The 26910-nt window shown below is 45.8% G+C and overlaps 1 protein-coding gene across 7 annotated transcripts in view; it reads left to right on the plus strand.

Annotated features, from left to right (window-relative positions):
- Positions 1–26389, plus strand: part of fryl (furry homolog, like) — a 71178-nt gene extending 44789 nt beyond the window's left edge. For 4 of the 7 annotated variants that reach the window (XM_088426534.1, XM_088426529.1, XM_088426532.1 and 1 more), the window contains 39 exons: positions 133–257; positions 342–399; positions 986–1077; positions 1631–1803; positions 2018–2178; positions 2500–2610; positions 3089–3243; positions 3319–3418; positions 3720–3888; positions 4028–4296; positions 4502–4642; positions 4729–4897; positions 4978–5050; positions 5115–5227; positions 5287–5437; positions 5938–6041; positions 6123–6305; positions 6380–6590; positions 7095–7216; positions 7347–7534; positions 7663–7757; positions 7830–8437; positions 8629–8897; positions 8963–9103; positions 9432–9632; positions 9955–10116; positions 10197–10271; positions 10360–10536; positions 11849–12049; positions 13410–13616; positions 16584–17014; positions 19807–20014; positions 20131–20280; positions 20365–20463; positions 21383–21451; positions 22434–22451; positions 23721–23831; positions 24317–24510; positions 24896–26389. In XM_088426534.1, coding sequence (XP_088282660.1) covers positions 133–257; positions 342–399; positions 986–1077; positions 1631–1803; positions 2018–2178; positions 2500–2610; positions 3089–3243; positions 3319–3418; positions 3720–3888; positions 4028–4296; positions 4502–4642; positions 4729–4897; positions 4978–5050; positions 5115–5227; positions 5287–5437; positions 5938–6041; positions 6123–6305; positions 6380–6590; positions 7095–7216; positions 7347–7534; positions 7663–7757; positions 7830–8437; positions 8629–8897; positions 8963–9103; positions 9432–9632; positions 9955–10116; positions 10197–10271; positions 10360–10536; positions 11849–12049; positions 13410–13616; positions 16584–17014; positions 19807–20014; positions 20131–20280; positions 20365–20463; positions 21383–21451; positions 22434–22451; positions 23721–23831; positions 24317–24510; positions 24896–25121 — 6510 coding nt within the window. In that variant the 3' untranslated portion in view covers positions 25122–26389. The remainder of the gene's footprint in view (positions 1–132; positions 258–341; positions 400–985; positions 1078–1630; positions 1804–2017; positions 2179–2499; positions 2611–3088; positions 3244–3318; positions 3419–3719; positions 3889–4027; positions 4297–4501; positions 4643–4728; positions 4898–4977; positions 5051–5114; positions 5228–5286; positions 5438–5937; positions 6042–6122; positions 6306–6379; positions 6591–7094; positions 7217–7346; positions 7535–7662; positions 7758–7829; positions 8438–8628; positions 8898–8962; positions 9104–9431; positions 9633–9954; positions 10117–10196; positions 10272–10359; positions 10537–11848; positions 12050–13409; positions 13617–16583; positions 17015–19806; positions 20015–20130; positions 20281–20364; positions 20464–21382; positions 21452–22433; positions 22452–23720; positions 23832–24316; positions 24511–24895) is intronic. The other 3 variants (XM_088426530.1, XM_088426535.1, XM_088426531.1) reach the window with 2 other exon arrangements.
- Positions 26390–26910: the final 521 nt, after the last annotated feature.

Genomic DNA, 26910 nt, shown 5'->3' on the forward strand with positions numbered 1-26910 from the left:
TTTGGGAATCCCCCTCTGCTCACTGCTTCCTGTCACCTTCTTGTGATATCCCTGGCAATAAACCTCAGTGTGCCTCCAGTTTCTATAACATTAAATAAGTATGCAAAGATTGTGTTGTTTTCCTCTTCCCAGATTGTCGGCACTCCCTCCCCCTCCTCACTATTCAAACACATCGTTCCGATGATGCGCTCCGAGAATATGGACATCACAGAGTCTCTCGTGCTGGGACTTGGCAGGACCAATCCTCTGGCCTTCAGGTACAAGCATCCCTCCGCAACAACCGCCGTCGACTTACTTATGAATATCACAAGTGCTAATGCTGCAACTTTTTCATCAAACAGAGAGTTGATAGAGGAGCTAAATCCCATCATCAAAGAAGCTCTGGAAAGAAGACCTGAAGTAAGTTGGGGGCAGAAGTGGATGTGTGTCACATAGACTTAAGCTTCACTTTTCAAGCAAGTTACTGTCAATAATAAAGCAAGTCGAGTGACTGAAGACGCTTAGGTCAAATTCGAGTCATGAATACCAAGCAAGTCACAAAAATGGACGACTACCGTATTGAGTCCGATCTCACTTATGTCGTTCACCTCTTTTTGACCTCAATTTGGTTGTATTTGACAAAAACACGATTACAAGTCTACCCCTGACTTTAGTGGTTATAACAGATCATGGCTGTCCAATTATGACACATGTTGTGCGTTATTAAATTGACGAAATTACATACTATATTAAATTAGAAGTATATATATTCATTTCAAGCATTATAAATGACATATGACTCATTTAGTATTCGAAACAATGTTATTCAAACACAGATAAAATGAAATATTGTTCTACTTTGAGTTATGTGGTTATAAGACGTCCCCCCTAAAATTGAGGAAAATGAGGAAAGAAAAACTTGATTTGTACTCTTGAGAATTCCGGTAAATCTAAGTTGTGTTCGTTTGAAGGGAATGAAACAGAAGATGCTCTTTTTGATTTGCAGAACATGAAGCGACGCCGGCGCCGCGACATCCTCCGAGTCCAGCTGGTCCGGATTTTTGAGCTTTTGGCTGACGCTGGCGTCGTCAGTCAGATGTACGGAATCCACAGCGCGCTCATATACACTGCATTAACATTTTAAAATGTGCCTGTTTTCGTTTTAATGATAATGTTATAATAACAAATTGCAAACCGTGTTGAAATCGTATCTCAAGGTGCCGCTATAGTATTTATAGTATTTCTCCAAGCTCATCATAATGTTATTATTGTAAAAAGGAGACCAGAGTGTCATATTTTTACTTGCGGATTTTAAAAATAAATTGTTGAATATATTGCTTTTTATTCTGCAAAAATAACACTGCAGCACTTGAAATAAAACTTTGTTTTCGGCCTTGAAAGATGGGATATTCCTATAATAACGTATACCTTTTGCTCTTAGACTTTGTTGAGGCACAGATTTCAGATTTATATGTCACAATCAAACCTAAGATCGGAAATGATTTAGTCCATCGGTGTGCCAGACCCCATCTGTAGGTCAGCACTTTTTTTAACGATACCACATCATTTATTGTAAATCCTTTGCAGGAGCACACGGTTGAACGGTAGGCCTTCAAGTAAACGCGTTCTTTCTTCCTTCCTTACTTTACAGAGCCAGCGGGGGCTTAGATAGCGAGAGTCACTCTCTGAACAGCACGCTGCTAGAGTACGTGGACCTGACCCGACAGCTACTGGAGGCGGAAAACGACAAGGACTCGGATACGCTAAAGGACATCCGTTGTCACTTCAGCGCGCTTGTGGCAAACATCATCCAGAATGTTCCAGGTATCACTCATCAGGATTTTAGTGTCATACAAGCATTTATTCAAGTTCCTTTCGGTTAATGAGCGAATTCATAATTAGATTGAAACATTTTAAGGTACACGTGATATTAGTTTTTGAGTGCAAAAAATGTCTTCTTTAAAAGGGGTTCTTGTGCTGACAGTTTTCGAACCTTTGTCCTTCAACAAATGAATGTCCTCTCATCTGTCGCTTACAGTTCACCAACGGCGAAGCATCTTCCCACAGCAGTCGCTGCGACACAGCCTCTTCATGCTTTTCAGCCACTGGGCAGGTCCTTTCAGCATCATGTTCACGCCGCTGGACCGCTACAGTGACCGGAACATGCAGATCAATCGCCATCAGTACTGCGCATTAAAGGTAGAGGAGAGTGCAGACTTGTTTTTCTAGTCAAACTATTTTGCTCTGAGTGACCAGAACTCACAGAATTTCGGCCTCGTGAGGACAAACTTGCCATGCTAATTGGTTAAAGATGACCCGACACAAAGCCTGTAATCTGATTGGCCAGAAAAAAAAATCTCTATCCCACCCTAACGTACTTGGAAGCAGAGAAACACTACAAACGGAAGGAATAGTAATGTTCCATAGAACAAATTCTACAGTGTCTTAACTTTTTTGTATGTTTAAGAGAGTTTGAAATATGTGGGAGGGGTAAGAGTATAAAATATGTCCTCCTCCCAGGCCATGTCTGCTGTGTTGTGTTGTGGCCCCGTCGCTGACAACGTTGGCCTCTCCTCCGATGGATACCTCTACAAGTGGTTGGACAACATTCTGGATTCCCAGGACAAGAAGGTGGGTGACATTAAATGCCCCCACCACATTAAGTCTCATCTGCAATTGTACCTCATTACCAACTAAAGTTGCAAAATCCTAAAAATCCAAACGTTTCTCACCTACATTTGAAATGAACAGTTTCTTTCTCTCTTAGCTCCTTTTGTTTTTTCATCCCACGCCTCTGTGCAGTCATTCTGACAATGAATAGAATAGTCTAAAGAGTGATGTGGTTACATAATGCATTCTAACCGCATAACATAGGTGCTATGTCAATGAGCCAGTGTGTTTTGCTTGGCGTAATCTAGAAGATTGAGGTCACATCAACTAATCGTGTGCAACTAGGGCCCCCTAGAGTAGTTCAGATGTACTGTTGAACCAATTTCTTAAAATCCGTCAATAGTTTTGGCTTGCATAGCGTCTTACTTGTTTTTAATTGTTTTTCAGTTTGGATGCCTTCTTTTTGTGTGTGTGAAATAAAATAAACTGTCTACTTCAGGTTCACCAGTTGGGCTGTGAGGCGGTGATGCTGCTGCTGGAGTTGAACCCGGACCAAAGCAACCTGATGTTCTGGGCTGTGGACCGCTGCTACACGGGCTCCCGCCGCGTGGCTGCCGGCTGCTTCCGGGCCATCGCCAATGTCTTCCATAACAGGTGGCCTACCTTTTAGAGGGTCTGTTGTCAATGCTATTCCGCTTTGCCTCTTACACGCTATTTGGTTGCTCTCAGGGATTATCAGTTTGACACTGTGGTGCTGCTCAACCTGATTCTGTTCAAGGCCGCCGACTCCTCCAGAGATATCTACGAGGTGGCCATGCAACTGTTACAGGTGGGAAAATCGTAGGCATGTCTTCAAAAAATTCAAGTAAAATTTCTTGATTTAAGTCATTTCGCGTCACTCCAAGTAAAAGTTTTGACACGATCTAATCATGAACAAATTACTTTGAACACAAAGGATCGCAAGACATGCTCTCTTTTTATTATACTGCCCCCTGGCGGCCAAGTTACACACATCAAAATGAATGTCTTAATGCCCATTTAATTAATGTTGTATTGTTTAATTATTTGCATTATTTTCATTATTTCAATTACTTGTACTAAATAAATGTATATTTCTTTTATGTGCACAGATCCTAGAACCCAAGTTTTTCCGTTACGCCCACAAGCTGGAGATCCTACGAGCTGACGGCATCTTGACGCCACCCTCGCCTCTGCCGCACCTCTATTCCATGTCGTACTACCAGCTGTCCGAGGAGCTGGCCAGGACGTACCCGGAGCTCACGCTGCCCATCTTCTCAGGTCACCATCGTTTCCAAATCCAGCTCTTGTTTTTGTTGTGATGATTGTTGATCATAATCTTGGGGTTTACAATGCTTGTCAGATCATTCAAGATTTGTTCTTATGCTGTTTTCAACCATTTCCCATCCCCGGTATACAGAGGTGAGCCAGCGTATCCAAACGGCTCATCCCGGGGGTCGCCAGGTGATGTTGCACTACCTCCTGCCCTGGATGAACAACGTGGAGCTGGTGGACTTCAAGCCTGCCTCGCGGCGCCCAGAGGACGCTGGCAGCAGCGAGGAAGAAGAGGACGCGCAGGATGGAGACATTGTCATGGTCAACAGCCGGCGCTGGCTACACGGGGAGGGATGGGGCTCGCCGCGGGCCACCACCATGGTGCTCAACAACCTCATGTTCATGACGGCCAAGGTGGGTCAACTGGTACAGTCGGTTGGATTTTGACTACTACTGCAAAAATGTATACAAATGTGACCTATAAATATTACCCCCTGAATTAGAGAAGAAAAATTTGGAAAAAAAAAAGATTAGCGAGCGAACCGTTGCTTTTGATGTGTGGTAGGAGTCACTGTTCAGTGCCTATTCATCCCTCTAATGACCTTTTATTATTTTTCAGTACGGGGACGAGTTTGCCTGGTCGGAGATTGAGAACGTCTGGACCACTCTAGCAGACAGCTGGCCAAAGAACCTCAAAATAATCTTGCACTTCCTCATCAGCATGTCTGGAGTCAGCAGCGAGCCCAGCCTACTGCCATACGTTAGTCTCCATTTTACCCGCTGTGATGGCTCGCATGCCCCCCAACGAAAATCAAAACACTCGTCCCTCTCTCCTTGTCCCCGCAGGTGAAACGAGTGGTGGTGTATTTGGGCCGAGACAAAACTATGCAGCTGCTGGAGGAGCTGATGAGCGAGCTGGAGTTGACGGACCCCGTCAGCTCGGCCGTCGCCCACATGGACAACCCGCCGTACTACCGCATAAGCTCCAGCTACAAGATCCCTTCGGTTGCCTCGGGTCAGGCTCATGAATATTTTGCTGCCGTGGGTTGCGGAAATCCTGATGCCAAATCACATCGCGTATGCGTTATCCTGCAGGTACAACATCCAGCAGCAACACCATGGTGCCGGGACACGACAGCAAGGTCAAAGATTCCAACATGGAGGACAGGTACAATAATGCCTCCTGAGCGTTCGCTGATTCTGATTTGACATAAAACGCTTGTACTTTACAGTTACACGCACCTCGACATATACGGCGGTCTGAACACCAACCTGAATCGCCAGCACCACCGCCTCGAGTCTCGTTACAGCAGCAGCTCGGGAGGCTCTTACGAAGAAGAGAAAAGTGAGGCCCGACTCACTCGGCCGATTCAAATCGATGGCTTGACCCGTCTCTTTCTCCAGGTGACTCCATGCCCCTTTACGCCAACTGGCGCTTGAAAGTGATGGATCATAACCGCCCAGAGCCTCTCCCCTTCCCCCCCAATGGCGGCAGCTGGTCCCCATTGGTGGATTACCTGCCGGAGTCCAACACCCCTGCTGTGGCACTGCACAGGTATCCACCCGGGCGTCCTCATCCGTACGCTGTGCGCAAGGGGGGTATACCTGTGCCAACCTTTTAACCACTTAGTCCCTTTATGAGAAACCTCACGCATACAAAGGGTATATAAAGTCTGCTCTATAGAGAGAATAGAGAAAAATATACAACAAAAGTCGGGCAAAAATGACACAAAATGAATGAAAAACATAAAAACTTCCCATAAATTTGGAGAAAAAAAAAAAAAAACAACTGTCGCATGGACCACAGAGAGCCAATATTGACAAAAATCAGGTAAGAGACTAATACCTGATGAAAATCAAGCTGAAAAGTGAATAATAAAACGCAGGAAAAGGTATACAGAGCTCACAAAATAGTGAACTGTAAATATCTGGCAAAAAAGCTTTCAAATATAATGAAATCACGAATGAAATGAAATCATACTGATGATCGCAACTGCAAAAATCAAACGGTCAAACGTCTCCAAACGCGCCATTGGACCGGCTGTTGTGTTTCAGATGCAACATCGCCGTCATCCTACTTACCGACCTGATAGTGGACCACGGCGTCAAAGTGGAGTGGAGTGCCTATTTACACCTTTTGCTGCATGCCATTTTCATAGGTACCCAACCGGCGTGCTTGTTACCGTCGCTCCATGTCCCGCCTCGCGCTAACGCCGCTTTCCCCCTGGTGTCCCCGCCAGGGTTGGACCACCAGCACCCGGAGGTGTACGAGCACTCCAAGCGCCTCCTGCTGCACCTACTCATCGTGCAGGGCGCCAACAGCAGCGTTCAGGGCGTGGCCATGGTGCTCCTCCGCAACAGGGAGTTCAACGAGCCCAGGGTGCTCACCGTCAAGCCGCCCCCGCCCGAGTTCCACTTCACAGGTGCCGTTGTCGCCCCGCCTACTACCCGGGAACAGGTTCTAGCCGGATGTAACCTTGCGTTTTTGGGGGTTCAGGCGTGCAGGAGTTGTTGCCCGACTGCCATCCGTCACCGGTGACCGATTCGGGCCTGAGCTCCAGCTCCACCTCGTCCAGCATCAGCCTGGGTGCCGGCGGCTCGTCCTTGTCCCACCTGTCCCACACGTCCCCCTCGCTCCTCAGCGAGGTGGACGCCACGGCCGAGAGGGACGAGAAAGTCAAAGCGCTCATCGAGTTCGTAACGTCCAGGTGAGGTCGACTTTTTTTTTTCCCCCGTCACATTTCTTTGGCAATTCTTTCATTTTGTCAGGTTCTTTGACTGTCCTGTTAATAGATTTTGTATTTTATTGCCTTTTTTTTTACTGTTTTTCTTCCTTTTTTTGATGGAATTTGTCACAGTTTGAACTGGTTTTAAGTTTCTTTTTTCAGTTTTCGACAGATGTTATACAATTTAGTTTTCTTGTTTAATTTTTTTTCCAAATTTAATCTATTACGTCATACTTGTCAGTTTTTACCCTCATCTGTCAGTTTTATCCATTTTTGCCTCCTTTTTTTTCCTGCTTGGCATAATTTAATGGCAAAGCATTGAATATGTTTTGTTTGTTTTGCTGGACATAAGCAAATTATGATTTTTTTTTTCCTCTCAGTTTTGCCCTTGTTTCATCTGATTTCTGTTTTTATTAAGATTTTTAACATACAGTTTTGGGCCAGACTTTGTCTAGAATTATTTCCCCCTGGATCTCTGTGTGTTAGGAAGCGAGGCCCTCTTTGGAACCACGAAGACGTGTCGCCCAAGAACCCCAACATCAAGAGCGGCGATCAGCTGAGCGCCTTTGTCCGACACGTCATGACCGTATTCAAACTTTCCCAGCCAGGTACATTTTGTCAAGACTGTGTTACCCTGCGATAGCATTGAATTCTTTGGTTTGTAGCAGTTTAATTTTAATTGATTCATTGGCAACTTATTGGTTTGTTGTATTCTTGGGGTGTTATTTTTCCCTTTAGGTCTTCAGCTGGACTCTCTGCTGAGTGACGTGGCCCTGCAAACTGCACTGTCGTGTTGCTCCCGCCACTACGCCGGACGCTCTTTCCAGATATTCCGGTCGCTCAAGCAGCCTCTCACTCCCGCCACCTTGTCCGACATCCTCTCCAGGCTGGTTGAGACTGTGGGGGACCCCGGAGAAGAGGCTCAGGTCAGGATGATTCTATTTTAGTGTAAATGTATCCCTTTGCCGCCCTCTGCTGGCCTGCAGAGAAACTGCTGAAATTAAAACTGAACAGAAAATAATAGATCACCGGAATGATTTTTTTTTCTTCTCAGGGCTTCGTCATCGAACTTCTTCTCACACTGGAATCCGGCATCGACACACTGGCAGACACAGTCAAAAACTATGACCTCCTCACAGCCTTAGCAGAGTACGTCCTCTCATTTGCGCGTACTCGCGCCGGGCTCGTCCTCTCAGAGCTTAACTCCATTTTTGCTTTCAGAACCTCAACCTGCGATCACCTGCTGGGGCCCAAGTTCGCAGCCAACAGAAAAAGCACGGGCCAACTCAACCTCAGCAGCGGCGGGCTGTTCCACTGCGTGCACAACCGCAGCAACTCCCTGCGAGCAAGCCTGATGGGCGAGCGTAAGGCGGACCGGCGGCGGAGTAACACCCTGGACGTGGCCGACCGCCTCGGGGGCAGTCACGGCAACCTAGCGCGCACCCGCAGCTTATCGGCGCTGGGGGGCGGGGGCCCGGGTGGCGGCAACCCGGGCCGGGACCCCGACCCCCCCGTGGACCCCACCAACCTCATGGCCACGGTGTTCTGGATCGCCGCCTCGCTGCTGGAGTCGGACTACGAGTTTGAGTACCTGCTGGCGCTGCGGCTGCTCAACAAGCTGCTGGGCCAGCTTCCTCTGGAGCGGGAGGACAACAGGGAGCATCTGGAGAGGATCCAGGCCAAGCTCAAGTGGTACAGCTTCCCGGGGCTGCTGCAGCTCTTCCTTAAGGGCTTCACCTCCACTGCTACGCAGGAGCTCACCATCCAGCTGCTCAGCAAGCTCATCAGCGTCTCCAGGCACGCGCTTGTGGACCCCTCGCAACTGGCGGGTAAGTCTTTTTGTACTATTTTAAACTTCATCAGGTTGTCAGTTTTCATTCAGCTTTCATTCAGTTTAAAAAATATATTTTTTTTAGGGAGGGGTTAGTTTTGAGAATCAAATTTGTATTAAGCAAAGACTGTGTTTTCCGTTCATAATTTGGTTTGAATAAATATTTGGTCATTTATGTCTCCATGCCAGGTTTCCCCCTGAACATCCTATGCTTGCTGCCGCACCTCATCCAGCACTTTGACAGCCCCACGCCTTTCTGCAAGGAGACGGCGGACAAGATCGCCAAACTGTGCGCCGACGACAAGTCTGCCACGCTCTCCAACCTGGCGCACATGATGAGCCTGTACAGCACGCACAGCTACTCGCGCGACTGCGCCAACTGGATCAACGTGGTGTGCCGCTACGTGCACGACGCCTTTGCCGACATCACCCTCAACCTGGTCACCTACTTGGCTGAGGTGCGTCGAGAAAAGTCTGCGTCCACCTTTGTCTTTTGGTGTTTAACCCAGTATTTTGTCGCCAGTTGTTGGAGAAGGGCCTCCCCGGCATGCAGCAGTCCTTGTTGCAAATCATCTACAGCCTGTTAAGTCACATTGACCTTTCGGCTGCCCCGGTCAAGCAGTTCAACCTGGAGATAATGAAGATCATAGGAAAATACATTCAGGTCAGCCTTCCGCCACGCACCAATAGCAAGCCTTTTGACACAGCCCACTAATCCTTAGTATACTCCACCGAAGTACACTTTTTTTGTCTAGTTTTTATTTGCTGTATATTGATTGGAAAAGCACTGCACGCTATGATTTCCTTGAGCTAATTCTCTGCTAGTTTAGCCCTTCTGCATCTAATCTCACTTCTGCACTGGTTTGCTTTTTTAACCGCTCTGAACCAGGGTCAGGGACCGGTGAAAATATTTCCCCTCGCATTCCGAAATTCCACCCAAAACCGGGCTCGCCTGCCCTCACTTTCATCTCCTCTCTCGGTTTCCCTTCCAGAGCCCTCACTGGAAAGAGGCTCAGAACATTCTGAAGCTGGTGGTGTCCCGCTCGGCCAGCCTGGTGGTGCCTGACGACGTGCAACGCTCGTACAGCAGCGAGTCGTGCGGCTCGCCGGAAATCGCCTTCACGCGCATATTCAACAACTCCTCCAAGGAGCTCCCCGGGAAGACTCTGGATTTCCACTTTGACATCTCAGAGGTTAAGCTCTATGTTTTATTAATATGTTTAGCGGAAAAATGACATTCTATATGGCTCCAGGTTTTTAGGAGCTAGCTTGCGTGGCCATATCGTTACTATGCTCTTAACACGTTTCCTAAGTGATAACAGCTAAAATAAAATCCATCCCAATTGAATAGTGTTAAACCATGTTTTTGCAGATTGCGTTTTTTTTTTAAGGGGCGGCTTAAAAAATGTCTGACATTCCATCACACCACATCCACCAGGAAAAAACAAACAAAAAAAAACGGAGAGTGTTTTGCTTCTATCACAAACGGGGCTCATTAATATCATATGACTCTAGACACCCATCATCGGACATAAGTACAGCGATCAGCGAACGGTGGCCGGTAGGAATGGGAAACCCCAGATGAACGCCGTCACCAGGAGTACGTCCTCCACGTCCTCCGGATCCAATTCCAACGGCCTGGTGCCGGTTAGCTGGAAGAGGCCGCAACTTTCTCAGGTACACCAGCTGAAAAACTGAATGTTTCTCTGCTCTTGAGAAGCTCATTTTTACAAGTTTCCTTCGTTTTGTCTTTGTAGAGAAGGACCAGAGAGAGACTTATGAATGTTCTGTGTCTGTGCGGTCCGGAGTCCGGCATCCCCAAAAATCCATCCGTAAGACTTCTTTCTTTCTTCAAGGTTAAGTATCCATGGGCGGACTCACTTTTTTTGATACTCTTTGTCCTTTCCTTCACCGACACAGGTGGTTTTCTCATCCAGTGAAGACCTGGACTCGACAGACCAGCAGACCAGCCTGATCCCGACCGTGGAGGAGTCTGTACGAGAGGAAGAGGCGCAGGCAGAGGAGATGGGCAGCGAGCAGCAGTTTGGTGTCTTTAAGGACTTTGACTTTTTAGATATCGAGCTGGAGGACGCCGAGGTGAGGGAAAACGCACAAATCCCGAGACTAATGCAATTCATTTGTGACCTCTGTTTTGTCCATTTGTCACAACAAGACAGCAAAGTTTGTATTCTACCCACAAATACGTCACGTCATTAGAAAAGTCAGGATGTTGCTCAAATGAGTGAAAACATCTAGACCAAAAACAAATGTCCCCTATAGTGGACACAACTCAATAGGCTTGGTCTCAGGAAGATTTCACCCCTGCAACATACTAGAAATTCCCTGTCCTCTTTCTGGAAATGACTCATCCAATTTCCCTACATGTCGACTCACCCCAGGTGTCATTATGTTTAATCTTCTTATCCTACACGAAGAGCATGTCCGTGTTTGTACTTACCGTTTATCTTAGTTGTCCAGAGTGTCTTATAACATCCGTCTTCCTTCTCTTCTTTTGCCACAAGGAGTTACAGGTAAGTCTATGAGCAGCTTGAACAGGGTACACACATACTCAAGTTGAACATCTCAATTGCTACTTGAAATCTTGCCAAATGACCAACACAGCTCACCCGCACATAATCATGTCTGTCGTAGTTTCAAGACCGACCACTGAGAGGCAGTATATTGACACTGGGCATGTTAACTAGTAGTAATAAGAGAAAAACACCTAGAATAGCTGTTTATGTAGTAAAAACATTGTATTGCCATTTTTATTCTGCTGAATGAGGTCTCGTTCATACATTATTCAAACATTCAAAATAGCTAGCTGCTCCCCCCGTTTGTGTCTGCAAGCTTAATAGGCCGCTGGTCTGTGTTTTGTCTCTGTAATTGAGCCTGCGGCTGAGGGCCAACATGACATAAACCTTACACATGAGAAGAAACGGAACTTGTTATCTCACGATATACATCAATAATCATGCCCAGGGATGGAGATTTCAAAATGCAAATGTCACTTTCTGTAGGCGTAATTGCAGTCTCTGTGTGTGTCTTTTACTGGACAAGATACTAAAAGCCTTCACCAAAGATGAACTTTTTAGAGATGTGATCATCAGTTGTAATGCATAAAAAAATTCTCCAAATCCCAAATTTCATTCATTATCCTTTATGTGCGTACCCTGCTTTAGATCTCCTCTGCGCTCTTGCTCTCCGTGTGTCTCGTGTTCTATTTATTTTGGTCTCACGTTTATTCTGTACCCCACGTTTGTTTGATTAGTTTCTTATGTGTGCGTGTACGTGTTTAGCCACAGTTAAATGCATGATTTTCGTGTGTCATGCATTTTTTTTGTGTGTGTGCGAGTGCGCTTCCTATTGTCCGCTGTGCCTCACTGCCGTTCCCGCCGCCGTCCCGCAGGGGGAGAGCATGGACAACTTCAACTGGGGCGTTCGGCGGCGCTCCCTGGAAAGCATGGACAAGGGCGACACGCCGTCCCTGCAGGAGTGCCAGTACGCCGGCAGCACGGTCAGCCTCAACCTCACCAACCACGAGGACACGGACGAGTCGTCCGAGGAGGAGGTACTGAGCGCTAGCCAGATTCTCAGCCGCTCAGTCCGCGTAAGTCGCACTCTAGTCAGGGTCCATTAAAAGCAACCCCCGCCCGCCCGCCCTCCCCACCCGCCGCGCCCCTCACGCAGCCGGCCGCGTATGCGCTTGAGAGCGTGTGTTGCGCTGAAGCCGTGTGGACGCCGGGGGCTTGGCGCTTGCTTCTTGGCTGGCGGTCCCCCTTCTCTGATCCCCTGCTGCGGTGGTTGGAGCTCGCCCCTCTTTAAGCTCTTTGTTGAACTTGCTTGATGAACTAGCAGCTTTTTCATGGAATTATGATGGCTATAATTAATTATTGCATTAAATAATTGGGTTCATTCAGTATTTTATTCAATGTCATTTTTAATTCTATCTATTAAATTATAATTCAATTTAGGCTCAAATAAAGGTTTAAATTGTTGAGTATCTAAAATAGATTACCATACTGATTTCCTGATCATTCATAAACAAATGTAATCAGTTTTTACTTAATTTTAATAAGATTAAAATTCAACTGAGCAATCCTTTTTCTTCTTCAAAATCTATGTATTTGAAAATATGTAGAAAATATTTAAAAAGCTTTTTTAATTGATTAATTTCTCATTTTTAAATTGTAGTTGAAATGTAATTGATTCACGACCTAATTAAATAACATAAACTGTATATATAAAATAGGTAAAAAAAAAAATGAATTATTGAATTCTCATTCTTAATTTTACTCCTTACATTTTTCCCACCAACTTGTTCAATTTAATTTAAATTCTGTTTTAATGTGTTTCTGTGATGTAAACTAAAAAAAAAAAAAAAAAAATTCTGTAGCATACTGGCTATTTGGTTGCTAAAAAAGTACTGTTAAATGACGGTGACAATTGTTCTGATACTGTTGATTTTACAAAGTACATTTTATAATTGCAAAATGTATCATGAGCAATTTACTCATTACATTTTGTAATTGTAAACTCAACAGTATCAATACAATTTTATACCGTAAATGTTGAATATATGCACTTTTCTGGCAGCCGGCTGCTGGTAATTACAAAATGAACTGCGTAAAACCAACAGTATCAATACAATTTTTACCATCGGTGTAGAAAATGTTTTATCGTAATTGAACGTTACCTTTCTAGTTTTTTTTTTTTTTTTGTACAATAAGTCAATCTACCGATAATTCAATGAAAAAGAGAAACCTCCAAATGGTTTAAAATAAATACGACAAACCCTGCAAACCGAATGCAAAAAAATAAAGAAAATCTCAAGCGCAAATTTCCTTCTATTTCTCCTTTGTGTGGTTGAAAAGGCCGCTCATCCCAATACTGGTATCCATATAATCCACGCGCGGTCCGACCCTATGAGCTAACCCTCCCTGTAAATGTATCCCCCCCCCCCCCACCAGCTCAACAGCGACTCTGCCTCGGCCACGGACGAGGCGGCGTCCAACCACGTGGACTCGCTTCAGCAGTCCCAGGAGTCGTCGGGCGGCGCCCCGGCCGAAGAGGCCTCGGCCCCGGCGCCCCTCCGCCGCCCGGCCTCCTTCCCGCGGCCGGATAGCCCCGCCTTGGAGACGGCCCGCTCAGACAGCACCGGCAGCCAGCTGCCTGAGGTGCGATCAGTGGGAAGCAGTGACAAATTGTGGTGCTCTTGGGGTGCCTTCTAGCTTGCCTCGCTTTGCCTTCGCATCTTTACTTTAACTCTTCTCGTTCGTGGCGGCACCGGTCGGGATGGCGCTTGGTTGCTAATTTCTTTCGGCTTTCACTGCTCTTCTCCAGTTTTGTTTTGTTTTTTTCCCTTTTTCTTTCCTTTGCGGCTGTGGGCGATGTAGCGCTTGCTGTCCTTGCTCTTTCGTTCCTCTCCTGGGTGATAATGATTGTGGCGGGGCTTTCGCATTTGATTTGGGGGAGACGCGCAAGAAAACTAGACTCACCTCAGGTCAGCTGTAACTGCTCACCTCCAAATAACCACAAAAAAAAAAGAAAGAAAGAAATCCTCCCATTTAAACACTTGTGAACCGGACGCCGCCGCCTTAACCGCCACGGAAAGCATGCGTGAGTATGACACGTGGGCTTGAGTCCACTCACTTGCTAACAAACACACTGCTACCCCTCTGAAAATTGTCACACGTACTAACCGTGCCGAGCATGCGTGTACTGTATGAATCCGCTGTTCTGTTTTGACCCTTCTTGCATCGCCTTCACGTCTACGGGACAAAATGTATCAAATTGGGATTTATATTTATAGGGATGAGTGAGTACTGATATCGTATAAGTCCTCCTGGGCAGTAGTTGGCGCTGTTGCAGAATGAGGAAGGAAATGTCTGCTGCGTTTTGATAATACAGTTATACTTTCTTGTTCTTTTTTTTGGGAGGTGGGGGGGGCAAAATAATTTCAAGTATTCAACAATCACAATACACTTACTTACTGTATTTTCTTTTTTTTCCTCCTGTAAACATTGTCACAACCATCCTACTTCCCATTAGTGTGAAATAGCCTTTTTTTTGCACAGGTTGTAAAACAACCTCCAAAAATATGCATTTATACATTCTCAAGTGCCCCTTTTTTGCCCCTCTTAGATTGCAGCTTTTGCAGCCTTTCTTCAGTCAGCAGAGAGCAACCATTTTGTAAATTAAAATGTCATTTTTCGCCATCCTCAGCAGAGTGTCTCTCCACCTCTTAAAATTAAAACGCTGTCATTACGTTGCTCCCTTGAAGTGCGGTAAGCCATTAAACACTTCTTTATGGGAACCAAGGAAAGGACACCAAAGGGCTCCCTTGTCCAAATACTGGTTGAAAACTTTCAAGTGTTGAAACCAGAATGAAACTTGAAAAATGTCATATTCGAGCCAGCAAATTAGAAGAATTCTTTTTTTTTTTCACGAGTTTGCAATCGACCCAAAATCGCCACAAATGAACCGGAATGCTATCGATAGGAGGAATCTCCTTTCCGCTGCATAATTAAGTGTGAGGGAACGACGAGAGCGGGTGTTCCCGGATGGTATCGCAACTTTTCCTTTTTTCTTTTTTTTCCGATCGAGCCAGCGCTTTCAATATCAGCCCAAGGACATGGCAGCCGCAGCTCTTAGCGTAATGAGCCCCACTGATAAAAAGCATCAATACTCCGGCCGGTTCCCTTGCGAGGCGGCCGCTTTCTAAAAGCTTTTCCTAATACGGCGGCCCGTCTCTCCTCTGTGATGTACTGGCCGTCTGCCACGCCGCTCTGAATGCATTAGACTTTGGAAAAACAAGTGCTCTCATTTGATTGTTCCAATTTGTTGGCAGGTCACGGTTATGGAATGTAAATATGTTGTTGCTTTATCGCCATTGTAAGTGGAGGCGGCGCGCTGTCCTAGTGGTTGGCACGTCTGCCTCACGGGTCTTTGCACAGGGAACAAGGGTCTTGAAAAAATAAGATATTACACCGCAATGTCAATATTGAGGAAAAAAAAATTGCAGTTAGATTTTTTTTTTTTTTAAATTAGGTCTCATTAGGGTTATGAGATTAAATTCTAGTTATTCAAAAGAAGGCTGTGTTGTATTTATGGTGACACTGCCATCCAGTGGTCACAGCTATCACTACCGTTGCTTAATATTAGATAAGCACTAGTCAAGGGTGACAGCTACCCTCCATAAAAAACATCTATTTGACCAGAATTTTATTATTTGTTATTTGTATTACTATTTTAAAAGGACGAGAGCTCTTGTCCATGGCACTGAATGAGTTAATTCATTACTATGTAATAGTCATGATTATCTAACAGTGTATTTATGCATGACTTTTAATGCAGACCCAGCAGTTTTTTTTTCTCTCAATTCAACAGTTTTCTACTAAAAATTCTTATTGGGGGGAATTTTTGTTCCTTTATCACTGTATTGTGAGATTTTCAGTGATAACCTTTCCACAATTACCTAAAGTGAGGATTCGCGTAATAGTAAATCTTTCCACTAACAATTCTTCTTTTTAAGATTTTTTTTAAATGTTTTTTTTTTTAAACAAACAAAACTTCTTCAAGAGTAATTTAGGATTTTTACAAAGTTGATTTTTTTTCATGTAATTGAGGCAAAATGAGGCAAAAAAAATTATAACCTTTTTTTTTTGTACATGAATGAGCGATGACACTCAATACATAACCCTAACACGTAACCCTCTAGAAGATTATATATAGGTGCGAATGCCCTGGGATTCGGTGCAGCCAGTCCAGGAAGTGCCAAAACCCCTCGGTCCCATTATACAGTAGCGCGGAAAATGGATGCAAGTACGATGTTAAATCACTCAAAGGAGATGTCATTCATCTCTCTTTCCCGCCCGGTCATTTCCTCCTGTGCTTTATTGGCACCGGGGTGCAATATCTAATGGCGCTTTCCGTGATAGATTAATATTGCCTCATGTTTATCGATCCCGTCTGGTTTTGCCGGGTTTCCCTCGGGACACGTTAGCGTGCAAAGGAAGTTAAAAACGGTTACTTTAACGGCCCCCTTCGGAACATTGAGATGATGTGTTTTCTTAAGTAAAGACCTTAATGAAGGTCCGGAGTCAACTTCCCTCCGAGTGATGTACGATGCGCTGATGTCGCAGGATGGCGTCGGCGTAACGATGGCGGCCGACGAGCTGAGCAGCAGCATCAGCGAGGATACGGGCTTCGGCAGCGCCCCCCCTCTACCCGCCGACCGGCCGGACCTGTGCGAGCTCCCGGACGCGCGGGAGCCCCCGGACCCCCGGGAGACCCCTGAGCCTCAGGAGGACCCGGACCCCGCCCCCCCTCCTCCGCCGGCCATAGACACTCCGCCGGGGTCCCTCTGTGAGGAGGACCCCCAAACGGTCCTGCCTCCGTGCCCTCCGGCGGAAGCGGGGACGACGCGGGACCCCGATCCGGACCCGGACCCGGACCCGGACCCGGATCCCGATAGCACCTGTGGCTCTGTGTGGGAGGAGGATGTGACGCAGGCCCTGAAGGAGTTGGATGAGCGCTGTGAAGAGGAGGAGGCCGATTACTCCGGCTTGTCCAGGTGAGTGGATTGGGATTTGGAAGATAACGTGCTAGAGCCGATCCGCTCTTGTGGATACATTGATGATTTGAAAGACAAGTGACCCGACTTAGAGCCCTTTTTTTTCTTTTTTTTTTCTTTGATTTGCTGAAGAATGCCCCTCCTAGCCTAATGCTAAGACGTAATTATAAATTGCTAGACGTAGCATCGACATTTTTGAAAAATCCACAATGTGGCAAAGCTGCGAAGCCCCTTCATTCACTCTGCCTCCGATTTGCACGACTGATAGCTACAACATTAGCTTTTTTGTTGTTGTTTCGGCGTGGCTGGTCAGCTGTTGAACGAACTCACAAACGGGGCGGCGGCCACATTGTGAGAGGTGTGGCTTCAGTCAATGAGACATTTCACTTCCTGATTAGAAAAGTTGGTACCAAAAAAACTCATTTTAATAAGTAATTAAAATTTTGTGGCACGTTTAAAATATCACCATATGGCCTTTTTAAAGAAAAACATTGCTGCAGCTGTAGACAGAAAATTTTACAATACTCACATGCATATATTATTTATTTTATGCGAGATAACGACCAATTTTATTGACCCACTCTAGGTCTTTTAACATCAAAACATATGACAAATATAATGACATTAAAGCATTACTCCCCTCACAAAACCTGCAAAAATCATCAGATATTTTTGTCTTTCGAAAATACTATTGGAGACTCTCTCGCAAAATTGTCATATGCATTAAATGCATTAAAGGTGAAAACCTTTAATGCATTTCTTTATTAATTATTATTCATTAAATTTGCCCAAGGCCTGGCTTTTTTCACGTGTGTTGTTGGATTTTCCGCTTTGGTTCAGCAAGACAGCAAAGTCAATCCAATCATCGGAAAGGCCGAGAAGTCCTCGGCTGAGTACACCAGGACTTAGTAGGGGAGCTCCAATGGGCCAAAAGATATATATTAAGCACTGTATGTACTTTTTGTTGGGTGCTTCCCCGCGAGAGTTCTCTCACGTCAAATAGCACAGTTTTTACGAGGTTGGCTGGAATTGAGGTTGCGATGCTTTTACCATCATTGTTTTGGCCCGGCCTCCGCATGGAACACTTTGTGGTGACGCTTAATCTTCCCTCTGCCGCGGCTCCCACCCAGGTGGGCATGAATGACGAAGGCCCCCCTCCTCAAGGTGGGCCAATTCGGGCTGGAGGACGCCGGTCCATTTTGGAATTTATGCCAGCTGGGAAACAACAGGAAGGGGCGGGGCGGGCTCTCAGCGGCCCGTCGGCGTCATGAGGCATCTGTCAATAAACCACGTATGACCGACAGTCATTCGGGTCAGGCGGGGGGGGCAAGGGGGACGCAATCTGAGTGATTGTGCGCCGACAGCGTTGGCACTAAACAGTTGAGCGCGCGGCCATCTGTGAGGATTTATGCCCGGCTGTTCAAATCACCCCCCGCCGCCATCGCCAACACCCCCCCTCGCTGCTGTGAGGCCGCGAGTTGCACCCAGCAAATATGCGGAGGCTCTCTGCACTGCGCTAGTGCCACGAGAGAGAGAGAGAGAGAGAGAGCAAAGGAGAGGGAGATAGAGCGGGGATGAGGACGGAGACCGTGTCGGCGGCGGCGCTCGGCAGCGCCGGCTTCAGATACTTGTATTCCGTCTGCTTCTTCAGGCTCTTTGGTCCCACGGGCCTGTGAGTACTGTATATATATTTATATATAAAGACGCGTACGTGTTTAGGTCAGAGCAAAATGGAGTGAGAGAGGGAGAGCGGTGTGTGATGCTAAGTGGCTAATAGCTCATGTTGTTGTGCTTGAGCACTGCAGCAAATCCATCATGAAGTGGGCCAGCGTTTGTTTACGTCAGGGTTCGCCAATAATCCTTGGGCCGGGCTACGTACTTCACTTGGAGAATCTCCACCAAAGCAAAATGGCGCAAGAAATGCACAAAGGACAGTTGAGCTTTACTTAATTGACTTTGTTGTAGAGCGATGCCAGAGATGATCAATGCCGTCATTTGGACCATGGATTTACATCGCTGGAGACAACGAGCAGCATTTGTCCTCAAAGAGGCTTAACTCCTGTATCTTGTCCAAACTTTTCATCTTTCCGTCAAAGGCGTTTCACATCAAAGCAAAAGCATTGAAAGAAGACACCGGGGAGCTGAAATCTCACCCGGATGGTGACATGTCAAAGTTCAACATGGCGCGGCAAATTAGTTATCGTACTACCAGAATGATGTGAAAGAAAATGACCCAAAAATGGTCAAAATACTGCACAAGGATTTCAAATGTATATAGACACTCAGTTTAGGTTATCTTTCAAGCTAAACAAAACAAAGACAATTTCACAGTCCTTAATGCTAAAACGCTCGTCGCGCCAAAAGTAGTTTGGTGTGTTTTTGTTAGGACTACGTGCTATGCTAATAAAGAAAAAACACTACGTCGTCGTCGAGTATCATTGTTATATTAAGTAGCAAAGAAGAGTGAAAGATATAACAGGTAGCATTGATGTCACTGCGTTAAAGTTCTTCACGCACCAAAAAAATTGTGGAGCAAAATATGTAGACAGTTTGGCATATTGGTAGTAATGTGAGAGAATTGTGGTTCCTCCCAAAATATTTTTTCTCCAAAACACCATGAAGAAAGGAAACCTTTTTCATCTTTTTAAATGGGTCAAATATGAACATTGTTTTTAGATGGAGTGAGCAAGATCTAGGCTAAAAGGTCATAAAATGATGTTAGAACTGCATTCTGAAACCTTGAAGTGAATAAATAATATTATACCTACACATTTGTTTTTTTCTTCTTCCAGCCAAGATGAAGGCGAGCCCGACTGCTTCCCCGAGACCCAGGCCTCGCCGCCCCCGTCGCCCTTTCTTTCGGCCATCTTAGCGGCGTTCCAGCCCGTCGCCTATGACGACGAGGAGGACGCCTGGCGCTGCCACGTCAACCAGATGCTGTCGGACGTCGACGGATCGTCCGCCGTCTACACCTTCCACGTCTTCTCGCAGCTCTTTCAGGTAGAAGAACGGGGGAAGCAAGCTACTTGGGTTTCATCCCGCATTCGTAGCGTTCTTCCTTCCGACCGGCAAGAAGCGGGAAACTGTTTTGAGAGCGTCCTTCTCTTCCTTTCCAGAGTATTCAGAGGAAATTTGGCGCCATCACGCACGCGTCCGTTCACTTCCTCGGCGAGAAGCTCCAGCGTATGGGCAATCAGTTCCTCAGCTCCCTGGAGGTCATGACATCGCACTCGCAGTGTCCCACCGTGCTGCTGGATGCTGAGACGGTGAGGCGGGCGTACCCCCCCCCCCCCCCCCCTCTCTTTTGCCTAACTCCGCAGCATTTTTACATGTCTCTTTTTGTGTCCTAGCTGGTCTCATGTGGACTGCTGGAGACACTCAAGTTTAGTGTGCTGGAGCTGCAGGAGCACCTGGACACGTACAATGCCAAGAGGGAGGCGGCGGAGCTCGTAAGTGCCGCGCATTCATTTTAAACTGTGCTGCAGTATGAGTAAAAAGTTTGCAAAAGCCTTCAAATTTAAATAGTCTCAAACACGTTAGGAAATTCAAGTCATGAACGAACTCTTGAAAATGCAAAGCTGTGAAATAAAGGTTACTCTAGGTCAGTGGTTCTCAATCTTTTTTCAGTGATGTACCCCATGTGAAATATCTTTTCAGGCAAGTACTCCTTAACCAGTGCAAAGCATTTTTCAGTTAGAAAAAAAAAAGAAAGACTTCAAACATGGCATCAGTGTTTGATTTATTAAGATTCAGACCCCTTCTAACTTCATTTGTATTGGTCCACAAAAAGACATTTTTATAAATAAATATTTGTCCATAGAAAGTTATTCAACTTATCCTCTTTTCGGATCATAGCAGAGAACCGTTTACAAGAATAAATCATTAACTCGACAGGTAACGAGCGAACGCATCCCATCTTTTTGCCTCTCGGTATGCGCCCTGGTACAATTGGGCTGATTTGTACGCTTCTATACCGCGCCAAAAAATATCTCGTCGAAATCCACGTAGCGATGGGCTGCGCCTCACCAGTGCGTCAGAGCGCGCATGACGTCGGCTGCGGGAAAGCGCTAAAAATAACCCAGCGGGCTTCCTAAATCAGTTAGAAGAGGCCGGGCGGGAGGATTTAGTGAGGGGGGAGGCGCTCCGGAGATGAGATTGCAAGGGTGGCATGCCTGGCCGCTAATTGAATGAGAAAAGCACGCTCCCCCCCCCCGCAGGGTCAAATATCAGGAAGCCGTCAGTTTATGTGGTCTTGAACGGGCTGCTTTGTTTCAATGCGACATGTTAGCACGCCGTTATCCAATCTCCCGGCTGACGTATGGCGCCCGTCACTCCGTAAACGTCTCTTTGGTCTTGGGACATTTCTAGTGGCTGGAGAACTGCAGGAAAACCTTCGGGGACAAACACATCTGCCGGCGGCTCAACACGCAAGCGCAGGTAGGCACCAACGCACCCCCCCACCCCGACCATAAAAGAATTATGACCAGGAGCAGCAATAACTCACACACACTGTTCATATTCCTCGGGGAGGATGTCTATCCAACATTTTTTTTTTTTTGCCCCCATTACTGTTAACAAGGCTATCTGATTAATATGGCATTTGTGGACTATGAATCAAACAGCAATTTCCACCTCCATCACAAGAAGCGGCCATTTTGTCACTTGCTGTTGACTGAAAATGACAGCGTTTGTTCAAGGCTCTGGTAAGCACAAATTATGGCTCACCTGAGTTTACTTTTGTGACACTCGCAAGCTGAGCCGGGATTGGCTGTCGCTTGAGCTTTGACCAAGTGTGATGTCATTTTTAGTTGACGGCAAGCGGCAAAAACGGCCGCGCGATTTTGCTGTGGAGGTTGTTACGTAATTCATATTCCACAAAAAATATGTACTAAAGAAGATACTAGAAGGTTTGCATCTGCATCGAACCTATTGTTTTTTATATATTTTTTGTTTGTTTGTTTGTTTGTTTATCAGTTTCTTGTCAATAGTTTTATTATTGCTTTATTATATTTTTTATTAAATTATATTATTATTATTAATATATTTACATCAGTATTTTTTCCTCAAATGTATTAAAATGGATTGTATTTATATATATTTTTGCACCATTTTTGCCCGATTTTTGTTCACTTTATCAGCTATCTTTGTTATCTTTTTTCTCGTCGTTTTCCAGTCGTTTTTGTCATCATTGTTCATTTTATGCGCTACAACTCGACATAGGTAAAACTCTCATTTAGTCAACAAACTTGCTAGCTTTATTGATAGCGGCGGCCGAAGGCGATGCTTCTTTCAAATAAAGCACAGGTTTTTTGTTTTTGTTTTTTTTGACGCTATTCTTTCCACCCTTGAAATGTGGTGCGAATTCCCACTAATTCTTTGCTGTTTCTCTTCTCCTCCTTGTCACCTTCTTCTTGCTTAGCACATGGAGAGCCTGGCAGTAAGTGCTTCTCCTCTTTTAATAGTCGACACCAACCGTGCTCGTCACGCCCCCTTCTACCTCCGCCCTGATTGGCCGCCTAACACGGAACGCCGTCATCCAATCATATTACTGTTCCTCAAATGGCAAAAAAAACAATCATTTGCGTCGCCCGGATCCCAATGGAGGAAATGTGATGATGGAAAAGGGGTGTTGGGGGGGGGGGATTTTGATGGATTCCCTAATTGTGCATGTCGATAGCAGCATTCATTCCCATTGTAAACCCTCTCACGCTAAGGCGGGGAGTCCTCGCTTTGTGACTGTTTTCTTCTTATTGCGGCTAATGACCAGGTCATCAGCTTTGGGTTTTTGTTTTTTTGTTTTCCTTGGGACAGACTTTTCTATTTACTTTTTACAATAATATTAAAATTTTTGCGGTATTTTTTAATTACTTTTTGCCTGATTTGGTTTTGCTAATAATTTTGTCAATCTTTTTTTGCCGCATTTTTGTTCATAGACCTTTTGGATGCCTTTTTTCTGTTGTTTTTTCCTCTTTATTTTAGGTTTTGCTTTTTTTATGTATTGCTAATATTTTTGCAAATTTTTCTTTGTTTTTAATGTAGTCCTGGTTATGTTGTGTGCTTTTTTTTCCAAATAAGTTTTAATATATCTCCTAGTTTTATTACAGTGTTCATTTTTTCATATTTGTATTATTTTAGATGCATGTAATTTGTTTATTTGACAGATTCCTTTTTCGTTTATTTCTTTTATTATTTTATTAGATTCATATCAGTTTAGCCAGTTTTTGCCTGTTTTTTTTTTTTAAGTTCACCTGAGATTGTTAGCAAGTTTCCCATTGGTTCTTTTGTTGTGTTTTGTAATATTTTCATTCAGCTTGCCGAATGTTTGCATTTTTTGTCGCTTTCTTTTTTTCAGGACGCGTAATAGCAAAACAGTAACTTTTACCACACATTGGTAAAGTCCTAATTACTATAAAGATTTGAAAATGTTTTTTTTTATCCGGCCGCGCCCGCTCTATTTTACCGTCGCAAACCGAGGACACCTCGTAATTAGTGACATCGTCGTTTTCATGCCAACAGCCGCTCTGTGACGGATCCTCCTCTAATCGACTAACCCCGCGAGCGATAGACCGTCCGCGCCGGATTCCCGGATGGCGCTTATCGGGGCCTCGTTAAGCGTTTCACCCCGCCCGCCCGGCCGGCCGTCTCCTCTGCCGTTTTTTTCCGCCTCGGTCACTCGCGCTTCTCGCCTTCCTTTTTGTGTGCTTAGGAGCTGGAGTTGTGTCGCCGCCTGTACAAGCTGCACTTTCAGCTGCTGCTGCTCTTCCAGGCCTACTGCAAGCTCATCAGCCGAGTGGACACCATCAAGAGGGAGGCCGAGGTCAGTCCCCGACCGTAGAAATCGCCGCGCGTTCAGCAAGATATAGCGGACGCGATTGGCCGAAGAGTACGAGTCGCATCGAGAGGCGGCGGGCTGCAAGTTGCCCATTCGGGCAGACCGTCGCAATATATTGCCGATATGGTTACGGGCCCGTGCCTAATACGTGTACATCCATTTTTGGCAATACCTGACAGCGGAAAGGCGGCGGGAAAACAAAAGCGGGCGGCTAACGTAAGCGTACTGTTTGAAGGAAGCGCTTGCTGACTTGAAGCCCGACTGCGCCTTCTCTATCCAGCCCGCATCTTAATGCACCTTTAAGTGGATTACGCCACTGAATGAAATTGAATGATTTCTTATGGGGATTGATGGGGTCAGCTGCCGTTGGCGTCGAAATTCAATCAAGATGTTTATCCCCCCCCCCTTCGCTCCGTTCGCCTGCGCTCACGGCGTTCCCGTCTATCCGTCTTCCATCCCCCGCCCCCCAGGTGACCAACATGTCGGACGAGCTCAGCGTGCTGGAGGGCTGCCTGAAGGCGGCCGAGAGGGGGAGCGACGGCCGGGAGGACGCGTGCGTGCGGGACGCCGCCCGCGCCGACACGGAGACGGCCATCCAGTCGCTGGTGGAGACGCTGAGGGCCCGACAATTCTGCTCGGCCCTCGCGCAAGTCAAAGTCTTCAGGTGGATCGCCTCTCGCCCCACTGAGTACATTTTTAGCAAGGGCCTTTCAAGTAGAAGTCACTCGATGCCATTGACGACCTGGGACGTTAAATATCCGGTTTTAATCGGCTGATTGAGTTATTGCGGCAGGAGCGGTGTGTGGTTTCAAATTGAGAGCAAATGAGTTGGAATATGAAGCAACCTATTGCTAAATTGTGCTACACTACCTCTTGCGAAATAGAAGGCCATCAACTTGAATGAACTTTACACTTGCACAAAAGACCATCTCCAATGAGATGTCAATTTCGTAACTAAACATTTTAGTCTCAAGACATAAGCGTTTGCGTCCAGTAAATGAGATTTTCGGTGGCGTGTATTCTAAGGAAAGCGTAACGTCCCCGCGCAGGTCCCTGTGGCCCAACGACATCTTCGGCAGCGAGGGCGAAGACCCCGTGCAGACGCTGCTGCACATCTACTTCCGCCACCGGACGCTGGGCCAGACGGGCTGCCTGGCCGTGGTGGGCCCCAGCCGGGACCCGTCCCGGGCCGGCGCCCGCCTCATGGAGCTCAACCTGCAGATCCGAGAGGCGCTGAGTCGGGAGCGGGCTCGCGGCGCCGGGGCGCCGCCCTGAGCGGGGGCGGCCGGGCGCTCGCCATCCTAAAGGGCTACAGAACCATGTCCCCCCCCCCTCCCCCTTTCCCCCCTCCCTTTTGTGTCGGACGGACGCTTGGAGCTAAGGTATTCCTTGGGGTGTTGGACTTGGTCGGTTCTGGACGAACCCAAAATGCGCTGTCTACTTTTTTGGCTTTATGAGACCTTCGTTACTTTCATTTCTGGAATATCAATCGCTCGCAGTTGAATCCTTGGAAATGTTCCGTTTATGAATATTGCCGCGCGCACCTTCTTACAAACAAAAAACGGTGACAAAATTTTCGCTTCATCTCAAATTTCAGCCAAAACTCCCTACTTTTTGCCTCTTCCCGCACAACAACAAAAAAAATCCGCAATAAGTCACACACACGTCGGCGTGCCTGGCAAAGCAGTGGGATGATATTTTCCTTTTTTTTCCTGCTTTTTTTTTGTAGTTCTTTCCCCCCTACCCCGCACGCCAATCGACACATTCACAAGCAAAAACAAAAAAACAAAAAAAGCATGCTTGAACTAGATGAGTATTTTTTCGGGCGGGGGAGGGATCGTATTTTTTCTGATTCCGAGCTCCTGGGTTGTAAATGTGGGGCTATTTAACGCGCGAGCGCCTGTGGGAAATCCTCAGGGAAGTCAGTTGTAAAAAGAGAAACCTATATAGAGATGGAAATATATATCTGCCCCCTTTGCAGGCGTCCTTAATGGCTATTAATCGCCCGTTTAACCAAATAAGCAGCTGCCTTTAGAGGCTGTGTGATGCATAGAAATACACACGGCTCATAACTTATTTTACTCTGTATATATTTTAGAAAGTCAAAAAAAAAAAGCAGTATTTTCGCCCTCCTTCCTCGGACTTGAATGCACTGCGAGAGGACGCTACGCTCATGCGATGAGTCGTTCATACACTTGTTTTTGTTTTGTTTTGAATTCCCCCAATGGGAAGAGCTGCCTTTTTGTGACGTCACAGGAAGCGAAGGCTCTACTGTAGCATCCGTATCCCATCATGCATTCCTTCCCTCTTCCGCGTCGGAATCCAAAGATAAGGAGGGAGGAGCGTTTGGTGGCCAACCAAGCAGAACTTTTTCGCCGTCACTGCTTGTCTGGTATATTCTGAATGCTGTTCATTATTTAAAGATTTTTTTTTTCTTTTTGACCCGGGAGAACTTTTATTTTAGAGGTGTGTTGGTTTTTTTTTTTTTTCTTCACTCACATACCAGCCTTCTCTCTGGATGAATAAAGATCTAATACGTTCAAGGTTGGGATTGTTTTTGTTAACGTATTACAGCAGTGCTTCTCAACTATATTTTGCAAAGCCCCCCCACTCGACAGCCTGACTACAAATAGGAATATTATCAATAGATTATATTAGGAATAGATTAACAAAAAGAAAGCACTATAAAAAGCCTTTTAGCAAGTGTTGAATTTTGATTATTTTAGTGTTTGAGTTACCGCTTAGTCTAAAACTGAAAAAAGTATCAAAGTGCCTGAAACTTTAAAAAAAAAAAAAGGTAAAATTCTGATTTTTATGCAATTACACTTAACATGACAAAAAAAATCATCCCCCCAGGGGCACTGTATTACAGTAACAATTCAGCACTACAGTTCAAAATAGTATATTGGAATAGGCTTTATAGTTTTTAAATATCTTAAAACTGGGCTGTCAAGCTTACTTTTGCCAAAGGTCATATTTATAGTGCGAAAAATAGTGTTTTTGTGAAACAAATTGATGGATCGCTGGATTTAAAGAGCAGTGAATTTAACAATTGTTCAAGATA

Source organism: Hippichthys cyanospilos, chromosome 10, assembly GCF_059441005.1.
Source record: "Hippichthys cyanospilos isolate Australia breed blue-spotted pipefish chromosome 10, RoL_Hcya_1.0, whole genome shotgun sequence".
NCBI lineage: Eukaryota > Metazoa > Chordata > Actinopteri > Syngnathiformes > Syngnathidae > Hippichthys > Hippichthys cyanospilos.